The sequence below is a fragment of the Podarcis erhardii genome (assembly GCF_964252035.2).
Source record: "Podarcis erhardii genome assembly, chromosome: 4".
Lineage (NCBI taxonomy): Eukaryota > Metazoa > Chordata > Lepidosauria > Squamata > Lacertidae > Podarcis > Podarcis erhardii.
This window is the reverse complement of record NC_138508.1, coordinates 43,752,784-43,769,562: the sequence shown is the minus strand read 5'-3', so window position 1 is coordinate 43,769,562 and position 16,779 is coordinate 43,752,784. Positions and strand designations below refer to the sequence as shown.

Here is a 16,779-nt window from a genome sequence, read left to right as displayed (position 1 = left end):
CTCTGTTGGGCTGGCAGGTCCCTCTCCTCATCCGCAGTGTATTCCCTAATAGGAGACACTGTGCAAGTTCAAAATGAGCATCAATTTTAAAAAATCCAGACAAGTAATCTTGCTCATTCAAAACAGCATGTTCAATATGAAATACGAACACCACACAAAACTGGAACAGCTCTACTGCTGCAATTGCAAATAGCTGTTTGGCATTTTGCACAGCATCTGCCAGCTTTATGAAGCATGCCACACTGAATTGTAAGGCTGGAAGGGATCTGAACATCATTTCCTTCCATCCTGACAACCTGTATATCCAAATGTTACCCTGTAAGATTCTTCTCTAAGCAAACGGAGAGCCTGACATTATATTAGGGCAGGTATGACAAACTTCTCTAATCTCAAGAGCCAGACTGGGTGTGCTCAGTGTCCTAACACTGACATGATCAGGAAGGGCTTTGCAATCATGTACCAGGTGTCCTTGTGGCTTCTTACGGAAATATCTGCATATTACACACAAAACTCTGATGTGAGAGGTTGTGCTTTACAATGTCGCTATTTCTTACAATTTGAAAATATTCTTTAAAAGACTTATTAGGGGCCTGCTTTGGGGGGGGGGGGCATCTCCAACCTGCAGACTCAGCTGCCTCTCCCTGGCATTCCAGGAGTCAGGCAAGTCCCAGGTCGCGCTCAAGTACAACCCTTGCCGACCTCTCCCCTACTTTCCACACGGAAACGCAGGCGCTCACATGCTGTACACAGAGGCGGTACAGCCCACATGCTAAGAGCGACCCCAAACCACTGCATGGCATGGCGCCTGCCCTGCATTTCGGATTTAGCGAGGCAGCCTTTGGTGCCCCCTCAGACCACGCAGGTGCGCCCAGAGTGTCGAGGCGTCGGGAAGCACCGCTGTGTGGCCGCCTCTGACACGAAGATTTAACCGACCCGAATTTACACGTGACCTGAATGCCTTTTTTCCAGCCCATTTTCTATCGGTGGAGGTGCTGCGTGTAAAGCTCGAATAAAACATCTGTTTCAAAATAACCCTCCAAAATGCTTCGACGGAAAGGGAGAGAAGGCTCGCGCGCTACATTTCCTCAAACCCGGGATTCTCGCGCGGCCGCTTTGCCACCTCAACGGCGACACTCTTGGGAAACAGGTTGTCGTGAGGCGCGGCGCTGTGAGGTATATCCGCCCGTCCTCCCCGTGTGTGTGCTTAATACTACCCGCTCACCTTCGCCCCCCCCCAAACCCAAGCACAACCCTACCCTGCTGCCTGAGGGGAAAGACGGTACATAGATAAATAAATGGATAATAACTTAATAAAACAAACGTCCTCCCACCCTCAGGACGTGCCACCACCTTCGGAAAAAACCCCTCCCCCCTTCAACTAGGTCGTGTCATGGCAGCGGCTACCAACCGTTCCTGCCCCCTCACCGCTCGCGCGCTGTCACGTGAGAAACCGCCGCTCATTCCCCCCCCCCGCCCCCCTCCTGCCCGGCCGGCCACGGAGCCGACTCCGCTCGCGAGAGGGACGGCCTCCTCTAGCCCCTCCCCTCACGGCAAGCCCCGCCCCCCGCGCCAGTGGCGGCACTGGGCGCCGCTGTTGCTACGGCCTCAGCCTCTTCCCGAAGGCGGGAGGCGGGCTTTTCTCCTGCTCGTCTCTGAGCTTGCGGCAGCAACAGCGGCAGCCTCCGCTTCCTGGTCGGTCACCTGAGGAGCAGGAAGGAGCCCCGGTGGCCCCGCTCTCCTGCCTCGGTTCCTGGGCCGCCGCCGCCGCCGCCGCCGCCATGGCGTCGCTCTTCAAGAAGAAGACGGTGGACGGTGAGTGACGGGCGAAGGAAATCTCGTGCTGTGGTGGTCGCTATGGTGGGGCGGGGGGGGGTCCTTTTTCCTTCCTTGGGGGTGGGCAGCCCTCCCCCCTATTCGCCCTCTGACGACACCGCACCCTAGCAAACGGGGGGGGGGGGATTTCCCTTCGCCCCAAGGCTCCCCCCGCCCCTTTGGAGAGGTATTTCCCGATACTTCAGGGAGTGGTCGCCCCTGTGGGCTCCTCGCTTCGCCCCTGAGCTGAAGAGATCCAGCCTAGTTTGCCCCTAGAATACGACTTCGCCTCCCCCCATGGAAGTCTCCCTCCCTCTCCTTTCTGATTGCCCTATAGCTGTCGTGGTGCCTCCTGCGCTGCGTTCTTTGCCCTTTGCCTTAAATGGACCATCAGGCTTGAATTTTAATAATACAAATAAAAAATTATGATGCAGCTCAGAATGTAGGCTTGGGCACAATCCGTGTGTGCTGTTGGGTGGCAGTGGTGGTTGTTTGTGCATTGAGAGAGAGAGGGAGAGAGAACATGCATGACTCATCTCCTGATCATGTGTGGAAGTGTTACCTACAATGTTAATAAGCACAGCACACACAAAAACACCTTGTGGAACTGCCAGCACCAGGTTATTGAGGGATTGTGGCTGTGAGCACATGCACGCTTACCTGGGAGTAAGCCATGTTGAACACACAGTGGAGATTGCACTGCTCAAATGGAGAAAGAGCTACTGCAGAGAATGCCTTAGAAGTAGGGCAAGGTTCTTAAGAACTGTTTTTTTTTTGCAGTAATTTTGAGAAATTGTTACAATAGATGACTACATGAGGCCACCTATTTATTTAATAAATAAATACTTTGTGTCGGATTATTGTTTTTGTTGGTTACTCTGTTATGTATTTTTGTGTTTTTAGTCTGCCCTGTGACCCTTGGATGAAGGGCAGTATAGGAATGTAATAAAAATAAATAATTATCTGTATTATCTGTATCAATTTCAATAGCCCTAAAAACCCCAAGGAAACAAGATGCATTGTTTTATTAAAACAAGAGCATTCTTTCCTATCAGGAACTGCCAGGGTTCTTCAGTGTTGCCAGAGAGCTGTTTCCTTGATGTAACAAAAGCTCTTAGTGTCCTCTTCAAAATGATGCCCTTTATTACTATTGCTGCAGTGCTGGTTGATATTAAAAAGTGTTCCTTCAATATTTCCTAGGGATTATATTTGTGTGATGTGTGTAGACAAAAATTCCACCTACTGCTGATTTCTAAAGAAGTATGAGTTAAGTCTTCCTTAGTTTAGAGAAAGACACTTCAAAGGAATGCTTTGAATTACATTGAAGCATCTGGCATATTTGGGAGGGAAAGAGCATATTTTGTGACTATTGCAGCATAATGTTGTGTGATCATTGCTGCTAAGTGAATTTTCTGTATGTGTCATGCACTATTACGTATCTCCCACCTCTGTATTTTACTGTTGGCTATGTCATCCATTCATGAGTCAAAACATGGACATTCATTTTCTTTAGAACTGGGTTCTCAAGAAAAAGGTGACATTTTTATTTATCTTATATGTATATTGTTTTACAACCATAATGGTTATCAAAGTGGTTCACAATATTAAAATTAGACCTATAGTTGGATGATAGTTCTACCCCAATGACAAATCTGAAATACCAGGTTATGGTCTTGTGGCTTCTGGTTCTTCTTCCCTGAAAGGTGTTGATGGCTGGGAGGAGGGCATATATTCTTCAGAGTCCTCTCCTGTTCCTCCTGTTTGTACATCTCTGAGCAGATAAGATGAACGACTCCCAGCACTCAGAACTCTCACAGTCATTAGCTCTTGAAGGCACTGAGTAGTCTAGTGATGTATAAAATTTTTATCCCCAGTCCTGCCAGCTTTGCTGCCTCACTGAATTACTACTCAGTAATTGCAGTGCATCAAACATAAATTTAGTATTTTCTATAACTTGCCTGGTAAAGAGTTTGAGTACAAAATTTGATGGCACAGCTGGCTTTCTCAGCTTTCCACTGATATAAATTTGAAGGAGTTGCTTCTTTTGTGAAGCCTTTTGTCACACAGGACTGCTATAGGGTGAATAGATAATGAGGTTACCATATGGTTTGGTTTTCTATCACACGACCACTTGATAATCTATTACTACAAATGTGGTATAATTTCTTTTCTGTCACTTATTTTCATGTGTGGTGAATATATCTGGTAGTAAAGCTATTCCATATTTATTAATTGAAATAATTTATTTTCTGCCTTTGTTGTGCTCATGGCCGAGTGCAGTAACAAACAAAACACCCTGCCCCAAATAAACCACCCCATTAAAAGCAGAAAAACAGTAGTGATTAAAGCTGAACAATTGAACTGGACTCAATGGAAGATATATGTTCTGCTCCACTTCTGGAAGGCCAATGAGGTGTAGCACTATGGTTCTCAGTGGGGAGTTCATTATAAAGAGCAGGGCTCATGGGAAGGGCCATGGCTTGGGTAGATAGCAACCTTTGCATTCAAAGATCTTGTTCAATCCCTACATCTCCAAGTAGGCCTGGGAGAGACCATGGAGAGCTACTGTTAGACAGTGCAGATAGCACTGAGCTAGATACCAATAATGGCGTAAGTCAGCTTCCTACTTGTGGTAGAGGTTCCCACCTGAAACCTCAAGGTTCAACCTTTAAGGAAGAAAACATAAAAAGTATAAGCTGAGACAAAAACTTGTAAGTGTGAGTGCGTGGTCATAAGGACTGGAAAGTTGGCATTCTTTGACAAATTCAGAAGTAAATATATAGTTTCAGACTCTCAGTATTTATACCCTGGAAGCTGCTCTGTCTCTGGTATCCTTTTGTTTAATCAGAGTTAGCTAGCATAGTGTCTTCCAAATGTTGAACTACAACTCCAGTTACCCCAAGACATGTTTAATAGGGATAATGGGCATCTAGAGGGCACTAGATTTACTGTCTGATGTAAGCAGATAAGTGCCACCTCCTTACCTCTGATCTGTGAAGAGGTGCTTTTGAGTAAATAACAAGGAACTTAAATTTTTGCATTATCACAGGATATTGAATGAAAAGTTTTGTCGGTGTAAAAACACATTTAGTGTTTTTGTGTGACGTCCATTTTGTAGACCCATTCATTAGGATTGAGTTTCATCTGGCCATCGTTACCACGAGGTCATCTAGATGTAAAGCTGCATCCAGAATAGTCCCAACCTGTAAACTTCATTTAATCCCTATTCCAGATTTTTATCTCTCCCCCTCCCCTTCCCCCACCAAGAGTACATTTGTTTTGTCTGGTTTGAACCTCAGTTTGTTACCCCTCATCACCTGCTGCTGATTCCTCGTGCTGGTTCAGAATACTATCCACTTGATTAGTTCCCTATCCCAATATTGACCAGGTATTCAACAGGATCACTGACTGGAGCAACAGAAAACTTTCCCAGGGCAGTCAGGAAACTGTTTGAGCCCATTTTGTTCTGAAGGAAGATCTTCTGTAACACAACACCCCCATACCTGCGTCAGGAGTCCTGCAAATCTAAAACTTAAAATGTTTTTTGACAACCCCCAATTCCCAGATCACATTCTCTTGTCCAAAACAAAACAAAACAAAACAAAAACAAAAAAACCAACAAACCCAAGTTCAGGGTAATTCTTAGAGTGTCAACTGAGACTTCTCATGTTCCCATAATGTTGACTCTTAAGTATGAATTTCAATCCAAATCAAGCCCAATTGTACAGTACAGTGGTACCTTGGTTTAAGAACAGCTTAGTTTATGAACAACTTGGATTAAGAACGCTGCAAACCCAGAAGTAGGTGTTTTGGTTTGTGAACTTTGCCTTGGAAGCAGAACATGATCTGCTTCCTTTTGAGTGTGTTCTATTTGTAAATTGAGTCCCCCGCTGCTATGGGAAAGCATGCCTTGGTTTAAGAACAGACTTCCAGAACATATTAAGTTCATAAACCAAGGTATTACTGTACAAACTTCTTCATGCAACACTCTTGATTTTTCCCTATGGTAATCATTCCATTGTATTTAGTACTTACATGAGACTAATTGTGTATAAGTTAATAAGGGCAGTATAGATGCCTCAACATATATGAAAATGTTTCCTGCCAGGACTTCTTAATGCTGAAATCATTTCATCCTGGCATGTCTTGGAACTGTATCTAGGAAAGAAGAGTCTTTGAAGAAAGGATTAATGTAAAATAAATCTATGGCTGCAGTTCATGCTTTATTCATTTTTGACAGTCTATATTGTGGGAAGCAACAGCAACAAAATCCTATCATTATTGTTAGATGATTTTTTTAGATTGTGAAAGCAAGATGGAAACTTACTTTTGGGAATGCTTCATTTTCAAAAGAAATGGGATTTTTAATAGAATAAGACAAGTCATCTCTGTAAAAGCGCGGGGGTGGGGGGTTGACTCTCTTCTGAACAACTCCAAATAAATTATTTTGACTTTATTGTGTGCTACTTTGAAATGGCCTCAGGCATAAAAACCCCCACAAAACATACTTTTTTATTATGAAGAAATAGATAAATGTAATCCTTGACTGGCAGTCCTATAATTTAAAAACTTCATTCCCCTCTAGAAGCCATAGCCACTAGTTCATGGGAATGTCACTTGCTTCTCTTTGAGTAAAAGAGGATAAACACTCCCAGCCTGCAAAGTGTCATATCTTTGTGGTCTAAAAAGACTTTTAGAAAGTCTTTACAAGTATTCTCATCTGATAAAACACAACTTCTCAATTTATAGCTAAGGGAACAACCCTCTTATTGAAATGAGAATTCCAACTCTGTTTGCAAATAGTATTTCAATACATATATATATACTTACAAAGTAGGCCACTGAAAGCTTGAATGTTATGATTCCATAAGGTTCAGATTCTTGCACTCTTTCTATGTGGAAGAAAGTGCTGGTTTATTAAAAGGCTAGAAAATATTTGTGCTGCAGGTGGTATTTTGTTTATGCTGTGTTACAATTTCTTTGATAGGGAAATTAAAGGGAAATTTTCCCCCAAAAAATTGTGATGTGGAGAGCACACTTTCTATAACATCAGAAGGATAGAAAAATGAGAACAATCAAGTGCTGATACTTGGGCACAGAAGATGGGTTTATCTCTAGTCTATTTATACTGCATTGAGACAGTAGCAGTTTTCTTAAGTTGATATATAACTTATTTAATAATGTATCTGGCTATGATTATATGTACAGTGAACATCTTTGAAAAAGGAAAAAATGCAATAATGGAGATAACAAATAATACCAACAGTATGAATTTATGTTCAAGCAATAATGATAGTGTCAAAATAGTAACGTAGTAGGTTGAATCCAAAGGTGCCTTTCCTCCAAGGCATACATAATTCAAATATAAAATTCCTCAGGGTTGGATCCAGAGGAAGCCTCTGCTTTCCTGTGGATTCAAAACAGTATGGCTGTTTTTAAAATTACGTGTACAGAAAATGTGTGATATCATTTGGAGTTTGTGTGTTCACAGAAATCAAACTGCTAAGCCCTTTTTAACTTTGCCAAGCTTTTCGTGTGGGTTAAGTTTTATCTCCCTGTTTCTTTGGTGAATGCTTTCATATTAATTATCCACAGGGAGAATGAATTGGTTTTATTGTGGTTTTATGCATTTTATGGTGAAAACATTGTAAGCTTTTTTCAGTCTTTATAAAATAAAGATGGGGCATTCATGTTTGAGTCATATTCACAACTTCAGTCTCAGGTGACCCAATGACCCATGTGCATTAAATGGAAGGCCTGCATAGCAGCTGTGTGTGTATAACACTCTCCTTCTGACTGAGACCCTAAAAAAGCAGGATACCCAATCATGTGAAACAACCCTTTTAGGAGGATTTTAAACACATATTGTCTGTGCAGGCCTTCAAATGGACACAAGTAGGTTGTGGAGTCAGGACAGCATATGATTCTGTTCCCCATATGTAATTGGTTACCTGCAACTGAAGACTATAGTATTTCTATCAAGTACAGTCATACCTCGGGTTGAAGTAGCTTCGGGATAAGTATTTTCGGGTGGCACGCTGCAGCGACCTGGAAGTAGCGCAGCGTGTTACTTCTGGGTTTCGCCGCTCGCGCATGTGCAGACGGTCAAAATGACGTCACACGTATGCGCGAAAGCAGTGAATCACGACCTGCAAACGTGGGTTGCATTCACTTCTGGATGCGAAAGGGGCTCCAAAACGGATCCCATTTGCATCCAGAGGTACCACTGTATTACCTTATCTGCCCTTTACAGTAAGGTCCCAGGTAATATACAATGATAAAACAAGTACAACTATTCCAAATGGAACAAACACCAGAAACTGCATAAAAGAGGTGGGTCCCACTAAACGAAATACCTTAATGGTCAAAAGGCTAGGGTAAAGAGGTTGCATTCAAAGGTTCAGCATAAGCAGTACAATGAAAATGCTAGATGCACTTCTGTGAAGTGAGAGTTGCACAAATGAGGGCCTGCCACAGAGAATGCAGTCTTCTGGGCCTCCATCCTTCACACTATTCTAGTTGTCTGTTTTCCAGTTATTCCAGTAGTCTATTTTTGAGACATCAGTGATACTGCTATTAGGAATGAAACACCTTTCACCTAAAACTTATGTTTTCACCATACATATCTTCACCATACTTCCTTATCCATTATACTAACTGTAAATATTTTGTTTCTTAGATATAATTAAAGAACAAAATAAGGAGCTAAGAGGCACCCAGAGGGCAATAGTAAGAGATCGAGTAGCTTTGGAGAGACAGGAAAAGCAACTGGTAAGTAACTGGAGAATCTTAGTTCATCTTTCACAATCAGTGCCCAAACTGGTTATGGTAAATGATAGCTTGTCCATTTCCTTAACACCATTTTCCACCTGTACTCCTAGCTTTTAATTTTGGAAACATTGTATTTTTTTCTTTAGATAGCTTTCTTGCATGTCTAATAGGAATTTGTTTGGAAAAAAAAAGCACCTTTTACTCATTAAACTATTGTAGTATTTATGTTGGAAGATAAAAAGTGAATACAAGCTAAAAACAGTTTTCGTTTTAATAAATAGGAATTGGAAATAAAGAAAATGGCTAAAACTGGAAACAAAGAAGCCTGTAAGGTTCTAGCAAAACAGCTTGTGCAACTGCGAAAACAGAAAACTCGAACCTATGCTGTTAGTTCAAAAGTTACATCCATGTCAACACAAACAAAACTGATGAACTCACAGATGAAAATGGCAGGAGCAATGTCAACAACAGCAAAGGTAAGCAATCAAACTTAAGTATCCCAAATATTGTTCATAGGATTCTGGTTTTAATTTACAAAAATCTGTGTTTCAACTGTGGTTTATCATGATGGGAACAAATCTAGGCTTGTGCATTTCCCCCTCCTCTGGCACTGCAGTAAGTGGGAGATGAGAAACTTTCACTTATGTTTTTAATTAACTGCAGTTTAGCATTATCCTCTGAAATTTAATCTCAGCTATGGCTTGTTGAAGCAAGCCAAGGTCATAAACCCTGGTCAGAGTTGTCTTGTTTTAAACAAACTATGTAAGATTAACCACAATTTGCTGGGTTTCGACAACAACAAGCTGCAGTTAAATGGGTGTGTGGGTGTGTGTGAAAGCTTCTAAATTCTGTCTTGTAGCTTCACTTGAGGGTGGTTCATGTCAGCCTAGGATTGTTCCTGTTGAGATAAACCACAATCTATTGTGATGTCTAAAACATAGCAGCATTTTCACCAGTAATATACTTCTGAGTGAAGCTAACATCACGGTCTGCTCCTCATACTGGTCCTGGGTGATATATTGATATATTACCCAGGCCTACTACCTGCCCTTCATCAGCAGGTCCCAGGTTGAGTTACAACAAGTACTCTGCAAAAATCTGACAATAAAGTACAGTGGTACTTTGAGTTACAAACTCCTCAGGTTACAAACTCCACTAACCTGGAAGAGTTACCTCGACTTGAGAACTTTGCCCCAGGATGCGAATGGAAATCGTTTGCCAGTGGTGCAGTGGCAGCAAGAGGCCCCATTAGCGAAAGCACGCCTCTAGTTAAGAACAGTTTCAGGTTAAGAATGGACCTCCTGAACGAATAAAGTTCATAACTAGAGGTACCACTGTAGTCTGCAATTTATGATGAAAATAGTCAAGGCTTTTATAGAGTATGCATGTCTAAAGAAGCTAAACTGATTAGCTGGCAAATACCTTCTCACAAAAGAAAAAAGGTCAATATGTGACACGCTGAAGGCATGTAATTAAATGTTTAGGGAGTCTTTTGCCTGTGGCTCCTATCCTGACCCAATCCCTCACTCTCATTTTGCAGCTGGGCAAGTACACTGTAGTGCTATATTGAGTTGTGTACGTATGGAAGCAGTGTTAATGAGTAGTAAAGTGGATGACTAAGCTTACGGATGTTCTGTTTTGACTCATGCTGATCCAAGAGCTTTTGCTCCCCCAGCTGAGCTGTCAGTCTCTAAATTGCTTGTTTGTATCTATATGGATTCACAGACTTGTGCAGAATATTGGCACATATGCATCCCATAGCTCATATGAGGAATTAGAGCAGAGTACACAGGGATGTTTCATTTTAGCTTTGCAAATTCACGTTGTGATTACAGCCTGATATTCTAGTGAGAGAGCGACTTGTGTGTGAAATCACTTAGTGAAAATTTGTGACTAAGCAATGGTCCTTCTGCTGCTTCTAAATGAATTTGGAAGCAATTTAGAACTTCAAATAGAAGGTAAATTTCTCTTTTTTGTATATTTTGGTATCTTAAATATTTATGTAGTTATCAACTTATAGAAAAATATTACTAAAAGTACAAATAAACAGTTAATTTTTCATTTTTGTTACAATATTTTAAGTTCAAGTGACAATTTAGGAGTAAGGATGTCTGTAGCAAAACCTTTATTATCATCATCTCCAGTGCTTTTTCCTGGGGGGACGCATACTCCTGAACATTTTGTGAATCTAAGTTTGGCCTCACTGAGGGGCAGTATTTCAATATGAGTAAGAAAATGAGAGTACCCCTAAACATTTTCACACTTCTTTGCTGTGACTTATATTTCATTTTTCTTAATCCTTAATCCTTTATTATGAATACCATTTATTTTCTTTGGTTTACCCAACAATAGCTATGGTTAAGTATAGGGCAAAACATCACAGAGCTCAAAATATAAAGTAAAAACAAAGTATAGTATATCTTACTTAAAACTGTTACATTAATAAGCATGTGTATATTCATCCCTACATACTTAAACTAGGTGATTAACTTTACTTTGTTACTGTTACCTTAAAAATGTATACACTGTTAGTTTTTAGTCACTCAAAATTACTGTATTTTTCGTCCCATAGGACGCTCCGTCCCATAGGACGCACCTAGTTTTTTGGGGGGGAAATAAAGGGAAAAAAATTTCCCTTTATTTCCCCCCCAAAAGCAGGTCGGGGAAACCGAACCAGGTCGAGGAACGGCGCTGCGCCTCCCTGCTGTCCCCCGAGCTTGTGGGGCTGGCCGATGTCTGCCTAAGGCGGCAGACTGCTATCCGCAGCGTGGGGAGCCCTGCGGGGAACTCCTGCAGGGCTCCCCACACTGCAGATGTCTGCCTGGTGCGTGGGGCGCTCTGCTTCAGGGCGCCCCACCCACTGGGTGGCAGGCTGCTATCCGCAGCGTGGGGAGCCCTGTGGAGAACTCCCACAGGGCTGCCTAGGCTGCGGATGTGTTCCCGAAGCGCCGGGCGCTCTGCTTTCAGGGCGCCCGACGCTCTGGGAAGCAGGCTGCTATCCGCAGCCTAGACATCCCTGCCGGACCTCCTGCAGGGCTGCCTAGCCTGCGGATGTCTTCCTGAAGCCTGGAGAGCGAGAGGGGTCGGTGCGCACCGACCCCTCCCGCTCTCCAAGCTTCAGCGAAAGCCTGCATTCGCCCCATAGGACGCACCCAGATTTCCCCTTCATTTTGGGAGGGGAAAAAGTGTGTCCTATGGGGCGAAAAATACGGTATGTATGAAACATAGTAGGATTCCTGCCACTTTTAAGAGGAAAGTTATGCAAACTTCAGTCCCATCCCCACACCACCCCAAATCCAAACCTAAATCTATTTCACTATAATAGTCTTTATCAGTTAACACTTAGGAACTAGGGACTGAGGTCTATACTTGCACTCTTCTGTCAGGTCCTTGAGTTCTTCCTCTAAGTTGACTCTTCAGTCTTCTCTCAGGACTTCTGCCAGAGTCCATCAATCCCTGTCACCTCAAGTTCTCAGCAATCCTACTGATGCTTGACAGCTGAACTCCCCTGAAGGCTACTGCTAGAGTCACATGCCCTTCTCCACAAACCTAACATCAGGTCTAGATTAGTAGCATTAGCTCCTGGCTTCTCTTTGGCTTCTTAAGCCCCTTGATATGCCCTGTCTGGCCTCAACTTTCAGCTCTTCCATCAACTGACCAACAGTCAGAGCCTAGCCTAGTCTGCTGTCTCAATGACTAGAGCCTGGCCTTTTATTCGCTCCAGTCAGAGCCCGCCCACCCCATAGCCAATCATTTCAATTTGAGTAGAATTGTGCCCTCTCATTGGCCTATAACTGATCCAATAGGACAAAGCAGAATGTCAGCAAACTCACCAGTTAGAGTCTACTGGATTCTGATGCCTTGGCTCCTTTTTATAAAGACAGAAACCTCATTCATGTAATCATCTCTTGTTTGAAACAGTGCCAGCATAGTATCTCCACAGCTCCTGGTAGAAATGCATAGCCATTATGTTCTGTTACACTATTTTAAAATGAAAACTCTACCTCAAACTCTGATTTCTCTGTGCTGTCAAATAATCTTAGATCTAATTTTGTGAATGTATGATTAAATGAGGGTATCATAATAGCATGTAGAGAAGGGCAACCTTGCAAATAAGTCTGTAACTATTTTGTACATCATCGACCCAGACTAGACCCAAACTATCCACCTTCAATACCTCCTTATCAGAATTGAGCTTCAGTTTATTGGCTTTCATCACTGGGTCTAAGTGGCTTTTGAATGCTCTACTGCATTAAAAACCAAAACAAAACTCTGCAGCTGAAAACCTAGTACAGTAGGAAGTGGGCTGGAATAAATGGTTTCTACCTGATACGCTTACAGATAGTTTAGGGCATATGTGGGGGGAAAGAAAAAAGTTATTCTCCACTCACATTCTGAAGTTATACAGTTTGTTGTACAATTCAAAATTTTACCAATTGATTCTGGGGCATGTGAAGTGGTATTAAAGGACTGGTGGAACCCCTTTCTTCCAGTTTATAAAAGCATTCCAACCAGTTCATACGCAGAGAGGTGACATAGCTTTCTGGTAGTATGTATTCCTTGCATGTGGACGATGCCATGTTTCATCTGCAACATTTCCAGTTAAAAGTTGGCAGTGCTGATTAAAACCTATTGCCAACAACACTAGAGAGCCACTGTCAGTTAGCAGTAAGGGCTGACCGGCATTAAACCTCCTGAGGCAGCTCAGTAAATGCTAATCACTGACACATCTTCCTCCTCCTACCCTTTCTTTAAGCGCTTTTGAGATTTTGAGGCAAAATGACCTCAAGAGAGCCCCAGAGGAAAGCCATCGGCTGCTTAGCTGCAGCAGCAGATGCTGTCTAAAGTTGAAAACCCTTCCTCACAGTGAGTCATTGGAGCAGCAGGAGAGGAATTGATGGGCAGTGGGTGACCCTGTGGTAGGCTGGGAACAAAAACCTGTTTTGTTGCTGTTCCTGATCCACTGCCTGACTGCTAGTCAAAATAGGCAGCGCTGGGGTAGACACACTAATGGCCTGACTTGATATAAGTCAGCTTCATGTGAGGCAAGTGGTTTACTACATGCTTGATGAAGGAAAAAGTTTTATAGGGCCAGGAAGAGGTTTTCTAAATTGTAAGTTGTGTAGGCATAAGAGTAGAGGTTTTACGCCAATCATACAGGGTTCACCCTTCTCACAATAGCTGTGTTCAGCCATAATGCTAAACAATACCTTAGTGTTACATGAACAATGTGACTCATCCCATGCCTCCCTTCTTCCCTTATCTGGCACAGCCATGGTAGAAGCTTTCACTTCCATTTTAAACAAACTGTTGATGGTCTTAACTGTAGCTCACAGAAACAAGCCAATTCTAAATCAGGGTGTATGATTGTTCCAATAAAACCATAATTAATATTAAGCAGAGTTTAGGATTTGAATTTGACACTGACCTGCAGTTAATTGAAAACAAATGAAGGCAGCACTCGAGGGAGAAGAACACCAGCGGAGATGTTGTTAATGTAATGCTAAATTATAATTTGGTATTACATCCAAACCAGGTCAATATCAGGAAGACCCACCAGCAGATTAGATTTTGGAAAATGTATACATCAGATGGACTTACAGAAGAACTGACTGCTACGCAATAGTGCCTTCTACTCTTTTTCTGATAGTTCTAGATGTGCAAAGACTAAAGATTTAGTTGTATACCCGACGTTACATGGGAACTTGTATTTCTTGGAATTTATTTTCTTCTAACACCTTAAAAGTATTCAAATATTATGATGATGTGTTCAGCAGTTTTACTGTACTGTATGTTGGTATGTTGGTATATACTGTATTCATAAAGGTTATTGTTTATTGCTAGACAATGCAAGCTGTTAATAAAAAGATGGATCCACAAAAGACACTGCAAACTATGCAGAACTTCCAGAAAGAAAACATGAAAATGGAAATGACTGAAGAAATGAGTAAGTTATGCTTTTCCATACAATGATTAAAACTGTTCCCTGCTTCCTTGTTGGGTTGGCAAGACCACCAAATCAAGCTAATAATTGGTTCATGAGCTTGTGCTTAACCTATGTTTGTTGAAATTATTAATTGCAGGAACATCCATTTTCATAGTCTTCCTTATTACTTCCTTATTACTTCGATAATAGAAGCAAGGAAACATGAAAATGGATGGCCAGAAATAGAGGGGCAATGTTAATGTCATGGGAAGAGCCATGTGGAACACTAAAGCCTTGGCCTGCTCATCCTATTCAGATTTCAGGAGGGCATATGACGCATTACATTGCTGAAACATTAACCAGTGATGCTTTTTAAGTGAAATCCCACACTTAAAAAGTGAACCATTAGGTGCAGAATATGCATACATCATGGGGGACATTGTCCCAATTACGCTATCAAAACTGCAACCTTAAAAATGAAACTGCTTTAATAGCACAAAGAGCTGCTTTCTGCAAACTATTCCAAAGTCTTGTGTGAGGTAAATCTTTCCAGCTGTGCTCTGCCTGATCCAATATCATAATGTAGATGTCCACAATATGTAAAATAGGTAACTTGGTTTTTCACATGGCTGATTCTCTGGAAGCCAAAATCCTTTGAGGATAATGGAATGGGGAAACTGACAATTCTTGGGTTGTTCTCGCCCCACCTTTATGTTAGAATAACACTGTGTGAAGTTGCTATGCTGCACTAGCAATGGCTGCTATTCCCAGCACCATAACGAAGCCATATCTTGTTGCACCATGACACTGTCTTAGCTGGATGCCTGAGTACAATGTGCATACTAGTGATGGCATGCTGATGCAAGTCTATTGTGCCCCCTCGTAAGTGCTTATCTGCCAGTACAGAATTTTTTTAAAATGTTTGATTCGGATTCAATTCAAACCCATGGTTTAACCTACACAAGCTTATGCTTTCATTCTTCACTCTTCATGATATCTTCACATACAATAGAAGGCTGTGCTCTTACTTTAGAAGTTCATCAAGATCTGGAAACAGTGGCTGGTTCAAGTTATGATTGTTAAAAAGAAACCAGGTTCAAATCATGGCTTTGATGTCCTGATTTGCTGACTAGGGTGTCTGCTGGTGATGCTAAATATTGGGAAACAAGCCAAGGATTGTGGAGGCCTGTTAACTTCCATTATTCCTGACAGTACACAGATGGTTTTATTACTACTGCTGGGGCAGGTGAAGGGTTGGTGGGATGGAAGGGAGCTTGGTGGGTTGCAGGAGAATAGGGAACATTAGTGAAATTGTCACGAATAGCCAAGCTATTTTTTGACTTTGGGGGAAATAGCTTGGCTTATTTTGGGAGCATTCATGGTCAAACGAGCATTAAATCCCCAACTAAAAGCACATTGGCTTTCAGAGCTAGCTTTGTAAAATTATAAATTCTCCCTGCTAATGGATTTGCTTTTTGGCCATTTTTTTGTATTGTATATGTTTAAACTTGTAAGCTGCCTTGAGGGCCAAAATCACATTTGAACAGCAGTATAACAGTATAAACCCACATATATTATTGCTTACATTATTTTCTTTCACTTTTCTTCAAAATAAAGATGTTAATGTGTGCTGGGGTGTAAAAGTGGTATGAAAGACCACTGTACTAGAACTGTACTATTACAGTTCTAATGAAGCTTTTGTTTTCCTTTGTCTTTAAGTCAATGATACCCTGGATGATATTTTCAATGATTCTGATGAAGAACAGGAAAGTCAGGATATTGTGAACCAAGTCCTGGATGAAATTGGTATTGAAATATCTGGAAAGGTATGAAGAAATTATTTCCCATTGCTCTTGGAAAGTAATCTGCCCCCGTCCTTACATTTTTATTGACTTTTGTAGTGCCTTCCTTTTTGTCTCTATGTTCTATCGTTTTGATTACTGTGTCTCATCTTGCTTGCCTAAATGTAACTTTTACTCATTTTTCTTTCTAATAGATGGCCAAGGCTCCTTCAGCTGCCAGAGGCATGCCATCTGCATCAGCATCCCAAAGTGCCACAATTTCTGATGAAGAGATTGAGCGGCAGCTCAAAGCCCTGGGAGTAGATTAACCCCATGGTGACGAGCAGCCTGCCTTCTGCAATTGCTCCAGTGCTCGCATGCACATGAATGTGCAAGACCAGTATCAATAAAAACCAAATTCCTTTGCAAGATCTTGCCCGAGCCATCTTTGGTGACAATGAATTCTAGAAGCAGTTGGAACAATTAGTT

General features: G+C 41.9%; 1 protein-coding gene across 1 annotated transcript; it reads left to right on the top strand.

Moving 5' to 3' along the window:
• Positions 1–1,558: 1,558 nt before the first annotated feature.
• On the top strand, positions 1,559–16,719 carry CHMP2B (charged multivesicular body protein 2B). Its single transcript, XM_081858555.1, has 6 exons — positions 1,559–1,812; positions 8,492–8,583; positions 8,865–9,059; positions 14,428–14,530; positions 16,229–16,335; positions 16,506–16,719. Exons 1-6 carry the CDS (start codon positions 1,779–1,781, stop codon positions 16,617–16,619), a joined length of 645 nt encoding a protein of 214 aa, XP_081714681.1. The 5' UTR covers positions 1,559–1,778; the 3' UTR covers positions 16,620–16,719.
• Positions 16,720–16,779: the final 60 nt, after the last annotated feature.